General features: G+C 43.6%; 1 protein-coding gene across 1 annotated transcript in view; it reads left to right on the top strand.

Annotated features, from left to right (window-relative positions):
• Positions 1–25,714, top strand: part of PRMT8 (protein arginine methyltransferase 8) — a 103,677-nt gene that overhangs the window by 37,220 nt on the left and 40,743 nt on the right. The window contains exon 2 of the mRNA XM_046011645.1: positions 12,979–13,164. Within this exon, the coding sequence (XP_045867601.1) occupies positions 12,979–13,164 (186 nt within the window). The remainder of the gene's footprint in view (positions 1–12,978; positions 13,165–25,714) is intronic.

Genomic DNA, 25,714 nt, shown 5'->3' with positions numbered 1-25,714 from the left:
TGCTATTAACCTAATCCAGTATATTTTTCATCATGTATAATTTTTATGTCTAGAAGTTCAGTTTAGGTCATTTTTCTATCTTTTATGTCTGTACTTAACAGGTTTAATTTTTCATCTAGTTTCTTGAATATATGAAGTAGTTACAGTAACAGTTTTAATGACCTTGTCTACCAATTCTGTCATCTGTCTCCTTTCTGGGTTGATTCCATGAGACTGGCTTTTCTCCTCATTATAGGCAGTATTTTCTCAGTTCTTTGGTAAGTCTGATAAATTTTGACTGAATGGTAGACACTGTAATCCAGACCTTGAGATATTGTTGGGTACTAGATTTTTTTTTTATATATTCTATTTCTAGACTTTGTTCTGGGATACAGTTAAATTAGTTGAACAGTTTAAACCTTTCAGGTCTTGTTTTTTAAGCTTTATTTGGTGGGATTAAAGCAGTCTTTAGGGCTAATTTCCACTACTAAGGGGGAAAAAACCCTTTTCAGCAAATTCATGAATTATGAAGTTTTCTACTTCATAAGGGAAGTAGAAAGACTTGGAAGGGAAAGAAGTATTCCTGTCCCTACGTGAGAACAATAAATCAGTCCCTCTGTCTTCTTAGTAATTCTTTCCCTGGCATCAGGTAATTTCTTCACATGCATTGTTTGATCCACCTCAGCTGAAGGCTTGATTGGCATTTTCTCCAGGTCTCCAAAGCCCCCCGACCGCCCGTAGTCTTCTAGCCTCCAGTATTTTGTCTTGTGGACTCTCCCTGCCCTGCTATCTCCAGAGTCCCACCTCCATCTCTTCCATTATGACAGATTTCTAGCTGGGCTTCCATTCCCTACACTGTAGCCTGATACTCACAAACAGGAAACAAGCTGGGCTGTTGTAGAATTCGCCTTTTTTGTTTGCCATCTCAGGGATACAGTGTCCTGAAAACTGTTATTTCTTATGTTTTGCCTAGCTTTTAAACTGATCATGGGCATTGCCTGGGAGTGCTTTAAAAAATCCAGATTCCTGGAATCTGTCATTGGCCCATTTGAGGCCACGTTTGGAATAGTGGCCAAATATATACCAGATGGCTGACATTGTTCTCTTTCTAACTGGAATGCCAGTATTTCCTGTGCACACTTGCATCAGAATCTCTGATTAAAGGAGTCAGTCATTTCTGCTCAGGATCTGAGTGGAAATACATTTATTTGTTGTAAACGGGTTTGCTAGAACTAGATAGAAAGTGTCTGGAAGAGTCCACAGAAACCAAATGAGAATCTAATGGTGTGGCTATGGTCTTAAAAATAACTTGTGATTTTCTTTCCGATGTATGAGCTCACTTTTATTCAGCCATCAGTTTAGTGGCCGATGATGGGGACTGAGGCTCTGTGAGGGTCAGCTCTGAGGTTCAGCCCAGGTATGTTATATGGGCTGAATCTGTCAGTCAGCTTCCCTGAGCTACCGTATTGTTACCTGAATTTCTGGCATTGCATTACTTGGCGTGAAGAGGTTGTTGGGAAAATGTCTAACAGATACACTTGAATCTGTACTTGAAACCACTTATAGTCTGTACAGATGGAATTATGGGTACTGAGTAAATCCATTCCATATTTGAAAGATACTTTCTTCTTCTAGAAATCTCAGGAGATCAGGAGATAAGACACTTCTCGATAAAGACATTTGGAGTACCCTTGAGCCCTCTAAGGAGGTTTAAGTAGTATTAAGATTCTGATTATTTTTCTCAGTTTTGTCTTTCTTCCTGCTGTCTCTTCACCCTTTCAAGGGGAATGAAAGGTCCCTGATTACATGGTGGGAAAAAGTCTCCTTCACTCCACTTTCATAATGTATTTATGAAGGACAACATCGACCCAATTGAAGTGTAAGGATACTGTAACCAACACATCTTTACTGAGCCCCAGCTCCATACCAAGTATTAAAGGAGAAATAATAACACATAGGATCTCGTTACTGGTCTGAAGGAATTTACTTCTTGATTGTAGAAGCAATGCCTACAATTGTGAGACCATATTTCAACAAAATAGCACAGAATGTAACCAGTAGCTTTAGACCAGCAGATGCCATATGAGCCCAGAATAGGAGTAGAAGAGACCAGGTGTCAGGGGCTGGAAAAAATGACTGACTTTCCATGATGACCATGTTCCTGAAGATGGCAATTGCATAATACTCAGAAAGCGCCAAGGAAGGTGGTAGAATAGAGCCTAGAGAGTGGACAATGTGGAGGGGGAGGACCAGAGTCAGGCAGGCGGAAGAACAGAATGCTAAGAGTAGCCAAAGCCAGTGTCTAGTGCCAGCGAAGAGCCCAGAGGACATCCAAAAATAGCATAAGGGCATAAATTCAGACTTCCACAAATGGAAGTCTCATACTCCTTTACCACATTTTAGAATTTCCTGCAAATATTTACATACTCAGCATCTTTCAGTCATCACGGTAGGCTCATGAAGGAAGCAAGACACATAATTGTTGTCATTTGACAGAAAAAGAAACTGAGGATAGGAAAGGTTAAATTGCTTTTGCTTAGTGACCTGACTAGGACAAGAAAGAACCAAGACCAAAACCCACAGATGTTCCATCTGTACAGTCTCTGCCGGATACGCCCTGTCTCTATGGATGACCCAGTCTGGGGTGGGAGGCCATGAAGCCAGCTCAGCTCCTACAGGGATGGTTTGACCCAAATACAAAATTAAAGCTTAGTCCAAGTCTGGGTGAGGTGTGGGTGTGAGGACATTGCTATGTCTTTCTGCACATGTGCCAGTACAGGAAAGCGGAAAAGGAAGCCAAGTGAATGGTGACCTCTTTGAAGTCAAAGGAGAGAAAAAAATCTCCTATTGCCTTGGGGAGGGAAAAGGGAGGAAGTGGAGGGAGTGGGGGAGAGTCTGCTTTTTAAGCCCATTAAGGAGGCAGAGCCAGGAGCCAAGCATCCAATTAACCTGACATCTCTTGCAGCCAAAATATCTGAGGATATAAGGAGAGAATTTAATATGTGGAGGCTTGGGAGAAAAGTGACTAATAGCTGGAAAACAGCCCCAGTTTATTTAAAAAATAGGTCAGGCCCAACAAATCCAATAGATTGCTTCCCAGCAGTTACTGATCCAAGAGACAGAGGGAGTGCCGTGTGGGTGCAATACCATTTGACTCGAAGCAGGCACTGCTGTTGTACCACAAAGAGACAGCCAGGGGCTGCTGGGAAGCGCCCAGACACAGTGCACAGCTGCGGAGGACTGCCCTTCGAATTGAGACACATCATGACCCTGGCAATGACAGCAGATGAGGGACTGGCCCAAGGTCACCTGGCCTAAAAGTGACGCAGCTACACTCAATCCCAGCTGTTTTGTTGTGGGAGCTAAGGTGCTTTCTGTGAACTGCTGCTGCCTCTGGTCCAGGCATCCTTGGCCCGGCCCTGACACTGTTTGGGGTATCACAGTAGCGCCCAGGTTATTCCAGGCTGGCCCTGGGGACTGCATTAGGGGTCAGAGAATAATGCAGACTGCAGGTAGCTGTCCTCAGCTCTGTCTGGACCAGGATTTCATAGGGATCACCGGGGGAGCTTGTTAAATGTGTAGCTTACTGGGGCTGACTCCCACAGGCTCTGACTTCCATTGGTCTGCGGTGGGGCCTGACTCCCATCCCAAGGTGGTAGATGGAGATTTTAATAGAGAAACACTGTCCTAAATCAGAGTTCCCCAGATGGTTTTCTCAGAACATTAATTTCTAGAGATGTTTATAGATTGCTCAGAAAAGAAGGGTGTTGCAGCCATAAATTTGGTAGCAAAAGACACCCTCTCTCCCTCTTGGAGATTCACAATTTGTTTTAGCAAAGTAAAGGTTTAAAAGTATTGCCATTAGGAAATCTCTTTACATGTTTCAGTATATAGATATATCAAATCATTATGTTGTACCTTAAACTTACACGTTGCATGTCAATTATACCTCAATAAAAGCTGGGGGGAAAAGAAAAAGAAATCTCTACAGCTTATTTGTCTACATGTACTCGACCATGGAAACCCTTTTCCAGGAATATCTGGTCTGTGGAATACAATGTGGAAAAATGTAACTCTCTAGACCAGTGGAGCTCAAACTCTGTGATACATCAGAATCACATGGAGGCTTGTTGGAACAGATTGCTAAACCTTATCACAGAGATTATGATTCAGTGGTTTCTGGTAAAGGCTGAGAATTTGCATTTCTTACAAGCTCTCGGGAGATGCTGATGCTGATGGTCTGGGGACTAGTCATTGAGAAACACTGTCTTAGACCCCTCTGTAAGCCCTGGCTCAGGCAAGTGTCCTGCCAGGCCTCCTGGCAACATTCCTCAGTGCAAAACATTCCCTAGTCGGAAAGTGGGGATTGACAATAGGGGGTGGCAGGTCCCGAGGGAAGAGGATTCCAGGAAGGGCAGCCTTGGAGGGAACTTGAGTCTGAAGTAATAAGGCATGTGAAGATAGTTTCTGCCAAAATGCCAGTCATAGTCAGGGACACTGTAAAACAGGATGATCCCAGTGGGTGACAGCAGCTGACACTCTGTGACAGGCATCAGTGCTTGGGCTTGGCCTAGGGGGGTCTAGAGAGAATCTATGACTTTAAAGAGCCAACTCTAGTGGGGAACATGAGGGTGAGTGTTGACATGTACAGGCCAGGGTGTCCTGGTGGCCATGTACAGGAAGGCAACACAGTTTTGTGGGACCAGCAGCATCTAGATGCTTCTCCCTGTCCCTCAGACTTGCAGGTTTCTGACTCCCGGAGTGAGAAGCCATGAGCTGGGACTACGTACTCTAGTACATGTGGGACTACGTACTCTGGCACAGCACTTCTTTGCGGGGAGGCTGACTTCAACATTGCTTTGCTGGGGCTCATCTTCAGCCCAGACGATAGGAAACATGGCTGCAGAAGGGTAGATGCAAGGGTGGAAACAGGGTTGTTTTTGGCCAAAGGAAGACATGAAAGCTATATATTTTTGATGTGATCTTGGACAATAGGAAAGGTCCACATGCCCAACAAAGCACTGTTGCCTGACATTCTACCATTAGAACTTTCTCCTTTCAGTTAAAGCTCTGGTCCCTATCTAAAGGCAGACAGATGGTGCCAGAAGAGCTCACCCTAGGTGATTATCAACTACATGGACCACAATTTCACAATCTTGTGAGTAAACATCAGAATGAAGAAAGGGTGTGATTAGTGTCTGGGGGTGACCCTGGGGCAGGGGCCACATGTGAACATGGGCTAGAAGAAGGTGGGAGAGAGAAAGAGGCATCTGGGAAAAAAAATGTGGTGAGACCTGGCGAGGGGCTAACCCCTCCTCCCACACTCTCCTCTGCCACCTTGCATTGACCCACCCTTTGCAGTCCCCTTTCCGTCCCCTCCATGGGACCTCAGGCCAGGCGGGCTGCTGCTAAGGACAGACGACTCAGGTTAGAAAAAGCTCTCTTGACATTTGGAAAACAGAGCAGGATTTGGCTCCTCCAGTGGAGCCTCTTGTTCTCAGGAAAATCGTTTTTACAGCTTGGTCTGGTGCCAGTAAGAGCCATTTATAGCCCAATGGGCTTGGGTTAGCTTCAGCTGCCTGGTGCAGGAAGTGCTGGCTTCTCTCTGCCCCCTGCTGCCTAGCTTCCCCCTTCATATCTCCTTCACCTCCATTCTCCTTCCAAAGACCTCCTTCCCCACCTCCCCACCACTTCTTCTCTATTTTCTTAGAGGTTTCAGTTCTGGATTTGCCTGTGTGACCCTAGACACATTTCTTTTCTTATGTGGGCTTCAGTTCCTCCTTCTATAAATGGGGGCTTACTGTTTGTTCCCTTTTGAACTCAGTTACTTTGGAGAGGTGCCTACCTCTGCTACCTTCACCAAAGCATCTTCTTCCTTTTAGTCCTTGCCTGTTGACCCTTCTTTCTTTCCCCAGGACTGGGGCTTCCTGTCTGGGGCAGCTTTGCCACCTGTTTCTGAGCACAGAGCTCATAGCTGTAGCTCAGTTAAGCTTGGTGTGACTGAACTGAGCTAACCACAGCATCAATGTCAAGAGCATGACTTTGGGGTCCAACAGATATCAGTTAGGCCCTGGCTCCATTACTTGTGAGCCCTGACTGAATTTTTTGAGCATCAGTTTCTTTGTCTGTAAATTTCAGTGCCTCATTGAGTTATCATGAGGCTTTTATGAGATGTTGTTTGTAAAGTACTTAGTGCTGTGCCTACTGTTAGGGATCGATCCATGTTAGGGATCGATCATCATCATTATCATCACCTATCATCTACCCTTATTTTCAGATGGCAATGAGTTTGGGGAAAAAAAATGCCCTCCCTAAATCCCCACCCCAAACCATCTCCATCCTTCAAGGACCTGCTCAAACACTACTTCAGGAAGCTGTCCTCCTTCTGGTCTCCAGCTTTGGTGTTTCCACAACCCTTTATCTTGTCTCAGGATTTAGTGGGACCTGGGCTCACTCAGCCCAGCAGAATGGGGTAGACTAGGAAGATCACTGATGATTTACTGCTGAGAAAAACTGCCGGGTCTTGAGGCATGGCACAGCGTTTAAAGAGTCCCAATCAGCAGTCGACACTAAGAGCAGAAGACAATGTCTCAAGTCCTGACAGTGACAGGTGAGCCTCAAAAGATCAGGAAAGCAGGCAACATGCTATTCTGCAAATAGTGGTGCCCTGAGTCCAAGGTCCTTGGAGGAGGTGGGAGAGCGAGGCAAGGCTGTCTGTTTGCACTGCGGTACCAAATATCCCACTGCACCAGGGATGGAACTCGAGAATAATGTGAGCACAGACAGGTCTCATACTGCAACACTAGAGTGTTTAGTGGGAAGTATCCTGGGCACAGGGAGAAAATCGGAGCTGTGATAGCCACAGCTGTGGGGAGTCTGGGAGTCAGTCTGGCCTCCATCTCCCAATGTGATTCCAAACCCTTGTCTTACTTCCCAGCCAATATAGACAAGGTAAGCTGAAGTTGGAAGCTGCCTTCACTCAGAGCCTCTGGTTGGCCTATGGAGGAGTCAGGCTTCTGACTTCCCAGATGAACTCACCATCTTCCTCTAAGATCCATCCTCTACGTTGCTCGAGTCTTTCCAGGGCCATGCAGGGTAGGTAGATGTGGCAAAGACTGGGTTTCCAGATCCCCTCCAAAGGACCTTCCAGTATGGCCTAACCAACTTCGATAGCTTCCACAGAAAAATCTGGATTCCTATACTGGTTCCTATATGCCCATATGGGGATCTGGAGGGTTTGTATACACCTCGGTTCTTCCACAGAAGCTGCACAGTGTCTTGCCACAGCTGATATTCAGTAGGTATTTATGGAATGAGAAGCAGCACGGCAAGTAGCCGAATGCCTGGGACCACGGGCCACTGCTGTTTCCCGCCCCACTCCCAGCCTCCAGGGCTAGGACACATCTATCAGCTAACGGACAGAGGGCAAGTCCCCTCTGCAAGGGGCTGAGCCAGACTGACAGCCTTGGGACCGGGGACTGTGCCACAGTCACCTCTTTGTCCTCACGGTTTGACCTGTGGTTATCGAGGTAAATGCCGGCCCCCACCTCGCCCCTGCAAATCCATTCACCTGCTTACCTTATGGGTGAATGCATGCATGGGATCTGCATGGGACATGGTAGACACTTTGTAAATTGGCCATGGAGGAAAGTACCTCGGGAACCCTATGGAGAAGGAACAGCGGAATCAGAGCTAAGGGGCGCAGGAGGCCCTTGTGATCCTCATTACATATGCTGCCCAGACCAGCTAGGACTTTTTCTCTCTTTAATGTATTTAAATTGAGTCAAGATTGGACTCGACTTCATGCATGGAGACTTCTTCAGCTCTAGACTTGACGGCACAGCTAGCCGTCACTCGCACAGCGTCCTTCTGGATAAGTGAAGCTAGATAGAAGTTGTCTTTGCTTTGGTGCTGTTGACGGGACACTGGAGTGCCTCACCTGGGTTGCGCATCCTCAGAGGATGGCAGACACAGACTTGGAGGGATGAGGACACATTCTCCCTAAGCCTCTTCCCCCCAGGCCCCCAGGTGCCTCCAAGGTCCTCAGAGAAGGAGGCTTCTGGCTTCTCTCCCTGGCCCAGCCTCATTCCCCTCTACCTCTTTCCCTGGAGTTCTCTCCCAAGTGATCCCCTCAACCTTTCTCTGAGTAGATGGTCTCCATCTAGAGCGCTAGCCTCGGCTTCTTTTCAGGGGTCTGGGATCACATTTCTTTCTTTTTAAATTTTTTTTTTTATTTTTTGCCAATGTCATTATGCTTTGCTCTTTTCAGAAGCAGTACATGTTAATGGCATACATTTTACAAAGTATCAACAAGCAGGAAAGGAAAGAATTAACTGTTTCCCATCCAACACCCTGTCGTAATTGCTGCCAATTCTGGTGACTTCTTTGAGTCTCCCCCTTAACACAGGCATGGATAGGTTTTAATTTTAAAAATGTGATCACACTGTCTATTCTTCTCCCACTTGTTCTCCTCAGCCCACAGTTTATCGTGATCATATTTCTTTTATTAAACACTCTGCCACAACATTACAAGCGGATGCATAGCATTCTGTTGTGTGGACGTACCATCCTTTATGTAATCAGTTTTGTTTCATGGAACCTCTAGGTTGACTCCTATTTTTGTGTTGTCTGCCATGATTCTTTCCTCAGGATGAATTCCAAAAGAAGTAATTACTGGGTTTAAGGATTTGTGCTTTTAAAGGCTTTTCATGCATCTTTATCAAACTGCCTTCCAGAAAAATCCTCTCTAGAACTGTAAAAAATTACCTCTTTTTCTGCAGCCTTTACAAATGCAGTGTTACAGTTGTTGTGGGAGGAGTCAAGCTTATTTAATAATTAACAATGATAACTTTTGTTTTAATTTGAAGCTACCTGGTTTCTAGAGAGGCTAAATATTTTTGCCTCATGTACATTTGCCATTTGTGTTTATTTTCATGTGAATTGACCATAAGATTCTTTGTCCAGTGCTAAATGAGGGGTGCTTGCTTTCCTTTTATTTGTTTATAAGAGCTCTCTACATATTAACGATATTCACTTTCTTTAAAAAAAAAAAAGATTTTATTTATTTATTTGACAGAGAGAGAGAGAGAGAGAGACAGTGAGAGAGGGAACAGAAGTAGAGGGAGTGGGAGAGGGAGAAGCAGGCTTCCCGCCCAATATGGGGCTTGATCCCAGGATCCTGGGATCATGACCTGAGCTGAAGGCAGATGCTTAATGACTGAGCCACCCAAGTGCCCTGACTCAATGACATTTTAAACTTCACAAATCTGGAGTACCTGGGTGGTTCAGAGGGCTAAGCATCTGCCTTCTGCTCAGGTCATGATCTCCAGGTTCTGGGATTGAGCCCCACATCAGGATCCCAGCTCAACAGGGAGTCTTCTTTTCCCTCTCCCTCTGCCTCTCCCCCTGCTATGCTCTCTCTCCCCCTGTATCTGTCTCAAATTAATAAAATCCTAAAAAAAAATAAAATAAAAAGAAATAAACTTCGCAAATTCAAATGAAATTCATTATTCCCCTCTCTCACCCTATCTGCTCTTCCTGCTGACTTGCATTTTCCTGTTAATGTCACCACTGTTTTCCTGGTCACCCAGGCTTGAATTGTTGAGGTCATCTTGGGTTCCAACGTTTCTCTTTTCCTCTCTATCCCGTCCATTGCCAATCCATAGGCGATCTCTATGGAGATTCGATTTCTGTGGCTTCCCTGGCGGGCAGGCCCTCTAACGCAACAGCAGTTCCCGTTCTCATTATTTCTTGACTGGGCTTTGAGAATGGCCTCGTACGTTCATATCTTGCTCCCGCAACCCCAGTTCCTTGACTTGTCATTTCTCCTTGCCCCTCCTGCACCCTGCCACCACATTAATCTTCCTAAAGTAGAGCTCAAGCATGGAACTCTCCGGTAACACACCACCAACAACTCCCCCTTGTCCTGTATTTAATTACAACCTGTTAACCTGACCTTAATTTCCTTTCAGTGGAATCTCCCACTATCTCGGCCAAGTGGCTGCTTAAACAAGCTCACAGTTTTCCCGCCCCTCTGCCTTTTTGCTCCAGCCATTCCCTCCTACTGGAATTCCCTCCCACTATTTCCACCTAACAAAATCCATTCAGAAAACTCCCCACCTACCGCACTGCCAGCTATCCCAAGATTTTCCTATTCTTTAAAGTGAAGTCTCTCTCTCTGAAACTCCCAGAACAGTTTGCTTGAGCTTCTCTTGTGAAACGAATCCTATTCCTTCATCTAGTGGAGCCCTCGAAAGTCTTAGGTTCCTACCAGAAAGCAGATCCATATGAGGGCACTCTTCTTATACGTCTCCGTTCTTCCTCAGAAGCTGCACAGCGCCCTGCCACAGCTGATATTCAGTAGGTGTTTACGGAATGAAAAGCAGCACCCCAGGTAGCCGAATGCCTGGGACCACGGGCCACTGCTGTTTCCCGCCCCACTCCCAGCCTCCAGGGCTAGGACACATCTATCAGCTAACGGACAGAGGGCAAGTCCCCTCTGCAAGGGGCTGAGCCAGACTGACAGCCTTGGGACCGGGGACTGTGCCACAGTCACCTCTTTGTCCTCACGGTTTGACCTGTGGTTATCGAGGTAAATGCCTCCCCCCTCCCCATCCATTCACCCACTTGCCTTACGGATGCAGTGAGTGGGACATGGTAGATACTTTGTAGGTTGGCAACTGAGAAAAGGATCTCGGGGACCTTATAAGAAAGAGAACCTTGGAATCAGAGTTGAATGGCAGCTAAGGGGTGCAGGAGGCTTCTGTGACCCTGACCATGCATGCTGCCTGGACCAGCTAGGACTTTGTCTCTCTTTAATATATTTAAATAGTGTCAAGATTGGGGTCAGCTTCATGCACGGAACCTTCTTTAGCTTTAGAGGTGACTCTGCAGCCAGCACGGGAGTATGCAATTGACACAGTCTATTTTTAGCCTCCCAGAGACGTGACCAACATCCCAAGCCGGGGGCGGGCACACCTGCTGCATTCTAATGAGGCAGCCTCGATTGCCTCTGCCAGCCAGCCGGGGTCTCGCTGACCTCAAATCTGGTGTTACTAAACTGGGAAGGCTGCTTATTTCCCAGAGGCTGTAGCCTAGATACACCAGGAAAGTGGGACCGTCACCCTCCCCTGAGCTCACTCCTCTCCGGCCCAGGACACAGGGCAGTCTGGGGGCTATTCGCACAGCATAATGGAGAGATGGAATCTCTTGGGTTTCTTGATCTTGCCCTGTCCTAGGGCCTCCCTATTTCCCTTGTTGGGAAGGAGATTAATACGTCTGAGTTGATTCAGCTCAGAAATGAGAAAATCATGGCATGAAACAGAGACATGTTTATGTAATATGAATAATAATGGTAGTAATAATATTAGAGCTCACTATTGCCAGGCACTGTTCGGAACACTTCAAAGGTATGGACTCACCCAAACTTTTTGACCGCTCTCTCATCTCATGATGTCTACTTCATGGTGGGAGAGACTGAGGCACATGGCGACAAATGACTTCTGAAGGTCATTCTCCAGCCACTAAGCAGCAGGGTCGTGTTTTAAAGCCAGGCAGGGTGGCCCCGGGATTTACGCTTACACCATACCACCTGCCTCTCAATATTTATTTTTAATTTTACTAGAGGCAGGCTGGGATCCAGGAATCCTAGAGGACCAACTACTGGATAATACTGCTTCTCGGTATTTTAAACTTCTGCCCTGCTTTGAGCCCTTTGTTGTGCTGTGCACACCTGGATTCCTATGCTCTGGGGAGAGAAGCTTCTTCTACGTTGACTTCGTGTCTGCAGTCAAGCTGAACGTTTGGGCCCCAGAAATCCCTGAACTTTCTCTCCTTCTCTCTCGTCCCCTTAACCTGTGAAGGAGGAGGGGCTGGCCAGTGACCCCCAGCAGCAGTGGGGTGAAGAGCAGGGCTTCGTGGCAGGGTTGGGAACTCAGAAAGAGCGAACGTGCTTGTGTGCAGGCAGGAGGCCCCCATCAGCGTGGGCTTTCGCAGTCCAGAGGAAACTTCTGCCGAAGTTCAAAGTAAAGTTCACAGAAAGCAGGAGGGGAGACAACAGGTGTGAGGCCCCAGAACCTCAGAGACCTACGTTTTGGAGGACAAGTGCTGCCTGCTGGAGAGAAGCCCAGGAACTCAATCTTCCTAAGGGCACAGGCAGGTTTCAGTTTAACAGATACCGATTAGGGGAGCCTGGGTGACTTAGTGGATTAAGCCACTGCCTTCGGCTCAGCTCATAATCTCAGGGTCCTGGGATTGAGCCCAGCATTGGGCTCTCTGCTTGGCAAGGGAGCCTGCTTCCCCCTCTCTCTCTGCCTGACTCTCTGCCTACTTGTGATCTCCCTCTCTGTCACATAAAGAAATAAAGTCTTTAAAAAAACATAATAACAACAACAAAAAAACAGATACTGATTGTGTGCTAGGCCCTTTTATAAGCACTTTACAAACACCAACTATCTGATCCTAGGGGTGACTCTAGGACATGGGGATTATTTTATTCCCATTGGAGGGAGAGGGAAACCAAGGCAATGAGAAGTTAATAATTTTGCCCAAGGTCGGGCGCATAACTCCTAAGTGGCAGAGCTGGGGCTCTGGTTTTGGCAGATTGGCTCTGGAATCTAGGTTCCAGCCCCAAGGCTCTGTGATGCTATACATCTCTCCCTTTAGTGCGTGTTCACTATTCGCCTGTTAAGGAATGTATTTTGCCCTTGTTTAGCAGATCTGGAAACTGAGGCCTAGATTGGCTCAGATTGCCTGACTAGTAAGTGATGGAATTGGGTTAATTTGAGGTCTTTTTGGCTCCTCAGTAGCATGCAAGCTCTCTACAAATCACAGCCCTCAGCTGGCCTGCCAGAAAGCCGGAAGGGTCCATCAGCACCTAAGGAGTGGCTGCCGAGCAGACGGGAGCGCAGGGCTCGGGGAGGGGAAGGAAGGCGGGGCAGCATCTCAGAGGGCAGGACCTCATTGCTTCTGTTGACACCAAGCCCATTCTCTTCCCCTCAGGTGAACAGTCCCCCACCGCAACCCCCTCAGCCCGTCGTCCCACCCAAGCCTGTGCAATGTGTCCATCATGTGTCCACTCAACCCAGCTGCCCAGGACGGGGTAAGATGTCCAAGCTGCTGAACCCAGAGGAGATGACCTCGAGGGATTATTACTTCGACTCCTATGCCCACTTTGGGATCCACGAGGTAAACCAGGCTGAGCTCAGCCCTGCTGTTCCATCCCTGTTAGAAAACAGTGTTATGTGTTCAACTGTCTGCTGTCATAAAGGGGTTTGCCCAGTGGCCCAAGGTCCCTGGCCCTCCCTCCTGAAAGCCTCTCTGGGAGAGGGTCAGGGCCAGGCTTGCAGCAGGTGAGTAGCTGGATGCATATGTTTGTGTGTTTCTCGACCAGAGAGCAAGGGCTGGGGGGTGGGGGGTGGGGGGCAAAGCTTAGGATTTCTTTCTTTTATGGTCCAGCACCTGTGTCTTCTCAACCCCAAGCCCAGGTGATCCAGGTGGACCAGATGTCTTTAGGAGTAAAGTAGAGCTCTAGGAGCTCAGATGCTTTGCAGCTGGAATCCTGAGGCTGAGAAGACCTTCCAGAGGCCATGCTGTCTGGTCTTCAGGGAGACCTTAGGAGGCCTTAGGTCCTAGACCAGTGAACACCTCCAGGGGAAGAAATACAACAAGCTTCCTTGGAAACCTGGCCCAGGTCTGCCATGCTGATTGATTCTCAGGAAATTCTTGTGTCTCAATGCTTGTCTTGTACCGTAGCAGGGAAGATTTACGTTCCTTGTCGAACAGAACGGAGCTTCCCCGCAGCCAGGAAGCCTGCACCCTCCTCTCCTCCAGCATTTTCTCCAGCCACCCAGCCTGGGGACCGTTCACTCATTAACTGGTGCTTACGCGGTGCCGGGCACGGTTCTAAGCACATTATACGTATCATTTCACTTAATCCTCCTAAGAACTCTATGAAGAAAATATTTCTATTATCCCCTTACCGTATGAAGAAATACTGAAAAGGGAACAAAGCCCTGCTTGCTTTGCAAATGCGTTTTCGAAGTAAGGCTCAAAGCTCCTCTTTCAACTAGATGCCTGTGTACACCCTCCCTGTGACAAAATGGTAACACTGTCACTGCAAGAAGAGTATTTAAAAATAATAGCCAGCACCCCCCCACTCTCCCTCCCCCCTTTTTAATGAGTGCTTACAGCATGCTGGGGTTGTTCTAAGATTGTACCTGATTGGCTCATTTATTCCTCAGGTCAGCCCTATGAAGTTGGTATTATTATTATTTTTGTCCCCAATTTTAATTACTTGTATGTTTGTTTTTAGACAAACCAAATTTGTATTATTCAGTATTTACTTTTGGTGTTTCTGTTTTGATTTCATGTATTCCTTTTTTAAAGAGGCACATCGTCCCCGATGCCACCAACCCACCGACTTATAATACAAATTTATTATAATGAACTTGGGGGAGTACAAGATCATTGGTCCCCAGTTCGTACACGGGGGTGTGAGAGCTTAAGAATCCAGGTCAACTCTCATTCCTTGCTTCGTTTGCACACAACGTCACAAGATAATAAGTAGCAGAGCTAGGATGAAACCTTCACGTTTGGGACCCAGGGGCTTCCTCCCTGACTGCCATGCCATATAGACTTTAAACCAAGTCTGTCTTTCTTTCTGGAAACTTTGACTTTGTTTCTGGTTGTTCCTTTGCAATTCCAGGTGGAGACAGAGAGTGAAGGAGGGGTGCCTCAGGGTGAGGTGGCACACTGAGCCCTGTCCTAGGCCTGTGAGAGGTTCTGGGAGGCAGAAAGACATCTTCAAGAGCTTATCCTGTCCCTAATTAGAGGACGTGTCACCCACGGGCCAAATTCTAACAGGCATGTGGATCTGGGTACCTATTTCAATGAGGTAGATTCCTAGGCGGAGCTGCCAATTCCAAAAAATGCCTCCCCTGGGGCTTGCCTGAAATCCCTCCACTAGAAACCAACCAATTATGACATGAACATCCTGCTTATCCTTCCCCGGTCTTCAAGCTCCACTCCCCCATGGAGCGTCCTGCGACACCTCCCTCTGAATAACTAAGTTCTTGCTCCGCCACACCTTCGGCTCCTGGGACCCGCTTTCCTCTGCTTTGATTAACTCCTATAATCCCCTCAGGACTTAGTTCTCTGGCCTCTAGCCAGCGGCATGACACGCTGATTTGTGGTTTCTTGACCTGGCGGCTAATCTGATCACTCAGGTGACGCCTGGTCAGCACATGGCTGGGCATCCTGGAGGGTGTCATCTCCAGTGGGAGAAGAAACCAAGGGGCATCACATAAATACTATACCAGCTTCCCTCCGTCTCATGTATTGATAGAAAACCCAAACTTGAACATAAACATATGTAAGTATAGAACAGACTGAGCTAATAAACGTGGAGCAAATGATCCTTAGGTCATATAACATTTCTTTCCTTAGTAACCTGCCCTGGAATAGTTTTAGCAATGCTTTGCCTCTGGAAGTATTCCTGATCACCTACCTTGAATCCCTCCTGCTGCTGCAGGCCATCCATCTCTAGATCTGGCTTCTGGGGAAATGCATAGGTCTTCTTGTAGGGACAGCTACCTAGCCTTCCTTCACCCTTGAGGTTTCCCTCCACCCTATTTGGTTTCTAAGATCATCTGATATAAAAAAAATTAAGGGGGGTTGCATATGGATGGACTCTGAGACAGGGCCTACTCGCCTCTCATTATCAAGCACCAGGGATCCCCGTTCTATGCCAGACAGCTAGTGGCTAGTGCCTTTGCCTCCTCAGTCTGGACAAGACTCACACCTCACCATCCAGGGCTGAGCTGGCAGCTTGGCAGTCTTCTCCCATCATTAACAAGATGCTCACAGGGCTGGGCAGCAGCACAGCCGGCTTGCTGATTAATAGTGATCTGTGAGTGTTTAGGAAACATGATGCAGGGTGGATTGGGTTTGATTAGTCTATAGATGTAAACAAGAAGTGTTGAGTTTGGGGGAGGGCACTCCTGGGGGATGAAGAGCTCAATAAGAGGTGATTCCAGACACTCCTATTCTTCCATCCCTGTTATGGGGCGTCTCTGAGAGGAATGGAAACTTGAATGGGAGAGGAAATGACAGATGGGTGCTTACTGAGGTTTCTGCTCAGAGGGGAGGGGGCCAGATCCATGACCTCCCAAATCCCACCCCTGAATTCCCAGAGTCTTTAATAGTCGGCCCCTGGGCTTGGTTCCTCAGCAGCCAGAAGAATCCCTGCCAGTGGAGCTGTGTTCCCAGCCCCCAGCCCTGGGCGCTGATCCCACTCCTGGCCAGCTCTCTCCTTTTGACAATCTTGCTACAGGTTCTTTTGAAATAGATTTCTTCAGGGCCTCATTTCCCAGCAATTAGTCAATGTGCTGTCATGTGTTTAATAGGCAGAAAAGCTGGGAGACAAAGGCATCCACAGCTGGGGGCTGGGAATTGTTTTCAACAAAGAGTGGCAGGCTCTTGTCTGAAATGTCTGGAGACTTCTTTGGGCTTTTCTCTCCTAGGGATGATTCAAGCAGGGGTAGAGGCACAGGGGAGAGCCTCTCTTTTGAGGGGCTGAGCAGGGGAAGCCTTGCTAAGTCACAACTCTTCTTCCAGAAATTGCATCTTTGAACCAAACTCTTGTGGTCTGGAGCCTTAGAGGAAAGAAGAGGTCAAAGCAGTGATGGAAAACATTGAATTAAAGGCAGGTATCTGGGAAGCTCCCCTTTAGCAACAACAGAATCTGCAGAGGCACTGGGCCAATCTAATTCCATCAAGACAGGCAGTAAGGACTTCCAACTGTAGCTATGGCTGACGAATCCCAAAAACTTTGCTCCTATTTCGCCTCCATTCCTCAATTATGGCTCATCTTCAACTCTTTCCCTGCATGGAGGAAAACGGTGACAGTTGTCACCAAGAGCCAGAGCTAACACTTTTGTAACACTTACTACATTTATTTAATCATCACAACAATCCTATGAAGCAGGTACTGTTATCATTCCATTTTCCAGAAGGGGAAATTGACACACAGAGGCTAAATGATGCTCGGGGTTAAAGACCTCAAAAGCATGGGAGCTGTGATTTGAAGAAATATAGGTGGATCAATTTCTAAAACTGATAGCAACAACAAACCAGCAACACTCTGTATGGATTTTCTCACACAATAAAATAACATCTGGAACAGCTGCTGTAATTGGAATCACCACCTGATTATGTTTATGATAATCTCCAAGATCCATCTCTGTTTTCTCACAGGCAAACAGGCCACCTGAATGGGGATGTGGGTCTTAATTAGTCTCCTGGACTAATGGGTCTCCTGGAATTAGTGTCAGCTCAGAGCCAGTGCCCAGCAATTCTCAAAACTTTGTTTATTTTCCCTTCTCCAATGTAGTCACACTGTAATGTGGTCATGGCTGCAGATCCAGTTGGTGAACACTGGAAGAAAGATTAACAGCATCCATTTTTGGCACTGTAACAGAGTTTTTCTTCATAGAACATGGCCTTTCCTTCATTCAAGTGTTCTGGGTCTGTTAACTATCTCAAGTCTCTGAATCATTTGAGCAGTATGACTCTAGATCTGGTGATTCAAACCAATTTGATCACCAAACCAATTTGGTGATTCTGTTCACTAGACCTATAATTTTTCTGCTTCAACAGATCGAGTAAGAATTCAGTATGCTTCCCAGCTATTTCTTTTCTAGACACTCTATAATCTCTTTTCTAGAGACCTCTGGCCAACACCATAGGGCTCTGCAAGTCAGAGTTCTGAATACTGCTTTGGCTCCTAAGTTCTTTGTAGTAACCACACCCAGATAATACACGGTGATTAGGTGCTATGATTTGACTTGTGCTTCCCCAGAATCCCAGTTTGATATTATTCCCATTGCCATTAGGGGTCTCAGTTTGATGGTGGCCCTTCCCACTGTAATTTCTGACCTATAGAAAAGAGCAACCAGAGAGCTCCTCAAGGACTCTGGACTCCCCCTGCAAACTTATTTTTCACAACTGTGGTGAAAGTTCTGTTCTGTGATGTTGGTGAGTAGGTCTCACATGACAAATGCACTCTAACATTCCAATCTTCTAAGCCTTTGGATACCTTTCTCTTCAGCACACCAAAGAAGATCTAGCATTTTGACTTTGTGTAGTGGAGGCTAACCTTGGATCCGTATTTCAGTTACCCAAACAAACCAACCGTTACAGGCATTCGAAGCCTCTAAGAAAAAAAACACTGAATCCAGAATTTCTGTTTAGTGAATCCATATCAATAAACTTGGCCCCATCCAACCTTATACTCCTTCCATATTGATCCCACAGCCTTAATACACATCCTCATACATATTCCCCAGGATTCAATCTAAACAAATGAGAAATACCATGTAGTTCTTTTGGAGTGTATAATACCTCCTTATGAGTCACATTTTATACCTCACCCTTTGGGGTCTGATTAGAGTTGAATCTAGTTACAGAGCTAGCAGCAAAGAAAGCAGGGGTAGGTCCTGAGGGGAATCAGCAGTACTTCCAGCAACTACCTTAAGGGAGGCCAATATGATTCTTCAGGAAAAGGTAAACAAACCCCCTCAGGCTGGGGTAGAAGATTCTTCTACTGGCAAAGCAGATTCTGTAATTTAGGAACTTGAGGTTCCACGTTCATCATATGTTTCCTGTTTCCATTCCAATTTTTAGGATCCTGTTCATTCCCAACAGATGCCTCGACTTTAACAAAAGAGGCCTTGCAAGGATGGGAATGCAATTTGTGTTCTAATTCAGGCACTCGTAGGATTAGATTTTGGATTCAGTTTTTGGAAATCTTGACCCTGCACCTACAGGAAACATTTTTGTTTGTGTGTTTGTTTTTCCCAGGGAAATCACAGAAGCTTTTGGGTGCTATATGCAGACCTTGAGCTGGGAATTTAAGTTCTTAAGGTCATTTTTTTTCTCCAAGTTTTTTTAAGAACAGTTAGTAGCAACCAACCAGCTAACCCACCCATTATGCCTCTTATGTTGACTAAAATGTTCTAAGATAGCAAATACTTAGTCATCCAGAATCTGGTCTTTATTAATACTTTATTACAGGTATCTAAAGTAATATTTGAGTAACTCATTTGCCATTTCATGCTATTGACCACTGGTGTCCTCCTTATCAGCGGCAACAGAGGCATTAGTGCCTTTAATTCTAATCAGATCCCAGATAACTGAAAACTAATTCAGAAAATACATCATTATATTCAGGAGATATTCCTAGCATCAAATTCTGTATCAGTCAGAGTTCAACCATGGAAGTTGATCCAGCAGAAGATATATACATACATACATATATATATATATATATATATATATATATATACACACACACATACACACAGAGAATTGGCTCATGTAATTGTGTAAGGTTGTGTCTCCATGTCTGATGCTGGAACTTGAAGTCCACAGGGCAGGTAGTCAGAAAGGAAGATGAATGTAAAATATGGGGAACTCAAGACTAGCTAGAACGAGTAAGTAAAACCTTGAACCCTATGAGGACAGACTGAAAGACATGCCCATTCTATTGCCTTTGGCCTTGGTGGTGAGCATGTCCTATAGAGGCTGGGTGTTTCACCACAGAGCTAAACACACACACTCAGCCCAGGAGACAGAGAAACGGAAGAAGGCCCAGCTGCTCCTTCATGCCAACAAAGTGAGTCAACACATCGTCAATGACACGTGTGCACTACAAAATGATTCCTGCCTCCTTTTTACCTTTCGAACCTCACAAGAATCTTCTCCGTGGCCAACGTTAACTGGTAACATAGTAGAAAGAGAATTCTGGGAAATGCAGAGTAGCCAGCCAGGGTGACGCATTACCAAGTTGTCACACATGTGTGCACGAAGTTTCAAAAATGTGAGGCAAAATCTATCGAAGGAGAAAAATACAAATCTCCAGCTATAGTTAGAGATTTTTTAAAAACACTTCTCTCTTGATCGTTGGTGGAACAAACACACACACACAAGATTAGTAAAATGTAGAAATTTGGATGATACCACTGAATAACCTGACCTGATAGGATTTTGTAGAACATTGTTTCCACAAACTAAAAGAATACTCATTACTTTTAAGTACACAATAAAATGTTTGCTAAGATAGATCATATGCCTAGACCATAAACAAATCTTAATATATTTCAAAAGACTGAAATCATGCAGAATACATTATCTTGATCATAATGGAATTAAACTAGAAAGCAAAAATAATAAATTATTAAGAAAAATCTCTTGTTTGGAAATTAAGCAACACTGAAAACAGGGTCAGAGAAGAAATAAGAAGAGAAATTAGAAAATATTGCAAACCAAATGATAGTGAAAGCACAAAACTGTGGACTGAATGTTTGTATCCCCTTCAATATTCATTTACTGAAATCTTAATGTCCAGTATATTGTTATCAGGAGGTAGGGCCTTGGGGAGGTAAGTGGATCATAAAAGTGGAGCCCTCATGAATTGGATTAGTGTCCTAAAAGGAGACATGATATGATAGTGCCAATAAGTGAAAGAAGGCAGGAAAATGAGGTTAGAGTCAGAAAGGGAGATGTGAAGACCATGGAGACAGAGGTTACAGTGAGGAAGTTGGGGCTTTGAAGGTGGGAGGAGCCATGAGACAAGGAATGCAGTGTAAAAGGCTTCTAGAAGTTGTAAAAGGCAAGGGGATGGATTTTTGTCCTAGAACTTCCAGAACAAACACAGACCTGCTGACACCTAATTTTAAGTCTGTGAGACCTGGATGAGATTTCTGACCTCCAGACTGTGTGAAAACAAATCTGTGTTGTTTAAATCACTGTTTTAGCTGGTTTGTAACAACAGCAATAAAAAACTAATACAGTCTCCTAAAAATTCTGCTAAAGTTATTTTTTGTTTTTTTTTTATATTTAAATATTTATTTTATCTCTATTTTTAAAAATACTTAATCTTTAAGAATTGTATATCCTGTGAGATTATGGTCTAGCCATATTTTTATATAGATCGTTAGGCACTATGGCATCATTTATTAGATAATCTATCCTCCTATCAGCAAAATACATTTATAATGTATTCTGGAATCTTGAAAAAATAAAAAGAGACATGAGGGCTTACTTTTTCACTCTGCTCTCCACTACGTGAGGATACGAGGAAAAGATGACCATCTGCAAACCATGAAGCAGGCCCTCATCCGATAATGGATCTGCTGGCACCTTGATCTTGGACTTTCTAGTCTCCAGAACTGTGAGAAATAAATGTTTGTTTTCTAAGCCACCCAGTCTATGGTTTTTTGTTATAGCAGTCTGAACTAAGATACAGACACATGGAAATTTGTGGGATGAAACAAGAGCAAAACTTAGAGGGAAACTTATAACTTTATTTATTTATTTATTTATTTATGTATAGAGAGTGGGAGGGGGGCAGAGGGAGAAGGAGAGAGAGAATATTAAGTAGGTTCTATGTTCAGTGTGGAGCCTGATGCAGGGCTCGATCTCACGATCCTGAAATTGTGATCTGAGCTGACATCAAGTGTTGGACACTTAACCAATTGAGCCACCCAGGTACCCCAGAAATTTATAACTTTAAGTGCTTATATTAGACAAAAAGCAAAGTACAAAATCAGTGATCAAATCTTCTACTTTATGAAGCAGAGAAAACAAATAAACCCAAGTAAGTTTGAAAAAGCAAATAATAAAGGTGAGAGCACATATCAATGAGGTAGACATAAAACAACAGAGAAAGTCAACAAAGCTAAAAGTTAGTTTTTGAAAAGACTAATTAAATTGATAACCCTTAGTTAGACTGATCAAGAAAAAGTCAGGTGAAATATTTATGATTATTTATGATTAAATTATTTATGATAATTTGGGTATCATAAATGGGTATCATAAATGAAGACAAGGACATCAGTACAGATAACATAAACATTTGAGAGGCAATTTGAGAGTATTATGACAATTTTATGCCCATAAATTTGATCTCTTAGCGGAAATGGATAAATTCCTTTGAAAAACACTTTGTCAGAACTGATGTAAGAATGCATGAAAAACTAAAACAGACCTCTATCTATTGAAAAATTGAGTCTTCCCACAGAAAGGACTCCAGACCCAGATGGTTTTACTGGTGAATTATATGTAAAACATATTTTTAAAAGATTTTATTTATTTATTTGACAGAGAGAGAGCACAAGTAGGCAGAAAGGCAGGCAGAGAGAGAGGGGGAAGCAGGCTCCGGCTGAGCAGAGACCCCAATGTGGGTCTCGATCCCAGGACCCTGAGATCAGGACCTGAGCTGAAGACAGAGGCTTAACCCATTGAGCCACCCAGGTGCCCCTATATGTCAAATATTTAAAGACTAAAAATACCAATATCATACAAACTTATTCAGAAAGTATATGAGAGAACATTTTCTAACTTGTATGATGAGCTCAGTCAGCATAACTTATTACCAGAGATGGTAAGAGAAAATTAGAGATTAACATCTCTCATAAATATAGATAGAAACTTGTGTAATAAAATATTAGTAAATAAAACACAGCATTATTTAAAGTGGATAATACATCATGACAAATTATTTGTTCAGCATTCGAAACCAATCTATGGAGTTTAACATACTATCAAGACTAAAAGAGAAAAGTCACATACCATTTCAATAAATGTAGTAAAAACATGTGACAGAATTCAATGCCAATCATGATAAAAGCTCTCAGCAAATTATAAATAGAAAAGAATGTCTTCATCTGATAAAAGACATTTATAGAAAGCCCACAGCTAACATTATGCTCAATGGTGACATTTATATTACTGGAACAAAGAAAGAATGCCTGTCTTCTCCTATTTTATTCAATGTTTTATTGCATGGCAGTCCTTTCCAGTTCAGTAAAACAAAAGGAAAGAACAAAAAAATATAAGGCATACAGATAGGAAAAAGAAGTAAAATTGTCTTAATTTACAAGTGACAAGAGTTTTCACGTAGAAAAACAAAGGAATCTACCAAAAAAATCATAAGACAATTAATATGTGAAGCAAACAAGTCTGAAAAACACAAGGTCAATATGTAGACTGACATAAAACAATTGGAAAATAAAATTTTAAAATATCATATACAATCCCTTAAGGTAAAATAGTTGCGAATAAATTTAATGAAAGAAATGCAAGATTTCTAAAATCTATAAAACATTGCAGAGAGAAATTAAAGAAGACCTAAATAGATGGAAGGCTGTTTCAGTGTTCTTGGATTGTAAGACAATATTTGTAAAGTATCAATTCTCTCCAAATTGATTTATAGATTCAGCGCAATTCCAATCAACTCCAGGGGGTTGTTCTGTGTGAATTCACAAGCAGACTCTAAAATATAGATGGAAATGCATAAGCTCTAAAATAAACCTTGTAAAAGAAGAACTAAAACTCACACTATTTCAAAGTTAATATAAAGGTACAGTGATCAAGTTAGTGTTGAACTGGTATATTAATGGAAGAGATCAGAGAAGCTGCAAATATATAGTTAATTGATCTTCAACAAGGATGACAAGGTAATTCAATGGAGGAAATGATAGTTTATTCTACAAACGGTGCTTACATAATCTGTTTTGTATAAAAAAATGAATTCACATGCCTTATTTATACCATAGGGAAAAATTAATTTGACATGAATCATAGACCTAAAGTGAAAGCCATAACTATAAAACTTCTGAAAGAAAACATAGACGACTATCTTTGTGAACTTGGGGTTAAAAAAGGTTGGACAGAACACAAAAATTCTAATCATAAAAAAAAAAAACACCTAAAATTTGGCCTTTATCAAAACTAAAAACTGCTTTTCAAAAGACAACATCAAGAAAATGAAAAGGCAAATCTCAGATTGGAAGAGGATATTCATAATACATATATCTGACAAAGGATTTGTTTCTGGAATATATAAATTCCTACATTTCATAAGGGAAAGATAAATAGGTCAAGAAAAAGGTGGGCAAAAGACTCAAACAGACACATCATAGAAGATTTACATGAATAGCCAATAAGCACATGAAAAAGTTATCTATATCAATAGATATAAGCAAAATGCAATTAAAACTGCCATGAGATACCAGCTCATATGTACAAGAATGAATAAAAATTTTTTTAAAGATTTTATTTACTTGAGAGATAAATGAAAGGAGAGAGCATAAGAGGGTAGAGGTCAAAGGGAGAAACAGACCCCCCCGCCATGCAGGGAGCCAGATGTGGGACTAGATCCTGGGACTCTAGGATCATCACCTGAGCCGAAGGCAGTTGCTTAACCAACTGAGCCACCCAGGCATCCCAAGAATGAATAAAATTTTTTAAAAGTGATAATACTAAGTTGCTGGCATGTGAAGCAGCTTGAGAGCTAATGCACTGCTGGTGAGATCATGAACTAGAGCAACTATTTTGGAAAACTGGTGATTTCTTATGAAATTCAACAGCTACCAGGAAACCCATTTCTAGGTATTTACCCAAGGAAAATGAGGACATAGCCTCAAATATACTTGTTCAGCTGTGTTTGTACGTGCCTTATTTGTACCAATCCAAATACCCATCAACGAGTGGATGAACTTCCATATAGTGGAATACTAGTCAGTAACAACAAGAATAAGAAAAAAGGGACAAACCTTGGATATGTGCAATAAAGTAGATAAATCTCAAAAACCTTATTATGTTGAGCAAAGCAAGCCAGACACCAAAGTGTACATACCATATGATTCAACTTATATGAAGGCAGAAGGAAGCTATAGTGATACAAGTTAGATGATTGATCATCTGGGTGGTGGTGGGGGATTGAATACCAACGGGCATTAAGGACTTTCTAGGGAGTTAGAGATGTTCTATGGCTTGATTATAGTGGTGGTTACACAGGTGTACATTTGTCAACTCTTACATCTAAGAGGGCAAGTGATATGATGAGCACTGGGTATTGTAGGCAATTGATAGATTATTGAACACTACATCTGAAACTAATGATGTACTATACGTTGGCTAATTGAATTTAAATTAAAAAAAAAAAAACCTCTTACACCTAACCATGCCTTTAAAATTTGTGCTGTTTATTGTTGCAAGTTGTACTAAACATTATACTAAAATTGTACTATAAATCCCAATACTATTGATAATGAATTAGTCAAAAGCATTTGGGGCACCTGGGTGGCTCAGTCAGTTAAGCATCCAACTCTTGATTTTGGCTCAGGTCATGATCTCAGGGTGGTGAGATTGAGCTCCATGTCAGGTGTGGAGCCTGCTTAAGATTCTTTCTCTCCATCTTCCTCTGCTCCCACTCCTCTACCTTGCTTGCGTGCTCTCTCTCTCAAAAACAAAAAACAAAAAAACAAGTGTTTGCTGATAACTTGAGTGGACAAAGGTCTCTGCCTCATCGCCATACACAGATCAATCATGTTCTCCTTAGGTTGGAGATAGTTGTAAGGGGTAACCTATTTTCTTTTTGGCCTCAAAACACTTAACCAACAGTGGACAAAGAAATATGTTTTCCATTCTTTAAAAAAAGCAAATGAAAAAGGTATGAGCACACACACAAACCACAAAGACTCCTCTAATAACCTGTTGGATGACAATTCTCTCACCGTGGCAGAAGATTCTGCTTAGGTTTAACTTAAATCCCTCAAGCTGCATTGCACGGATCTTTCCTTTTGTTCTTTGGTAGATGGGGCTTTTGGTCCAGGGCTGGACATGAGTGTCTTTTCTTATAGTACAAAATTATCTTTCTTGGGGAGAGTTTTAA

The sequence above is a fragment of the Meles meles genome, chromosome 7 (assembly GCF_922984935.1).
Source record: "Meles meles chromosome 7, mMelMel3.1 paternal haplotype, whole genome shotgun sequence".
NCBI lineage: Eukaryota > Metazoa > Chordata > Mammalia > Carnivora > Mustelidae > Meles > Meles meles.
Note: the sequence above shows the minus strand (reverse complement) of the source record. Positions and strands in the feature narration are given on the sequence as shown.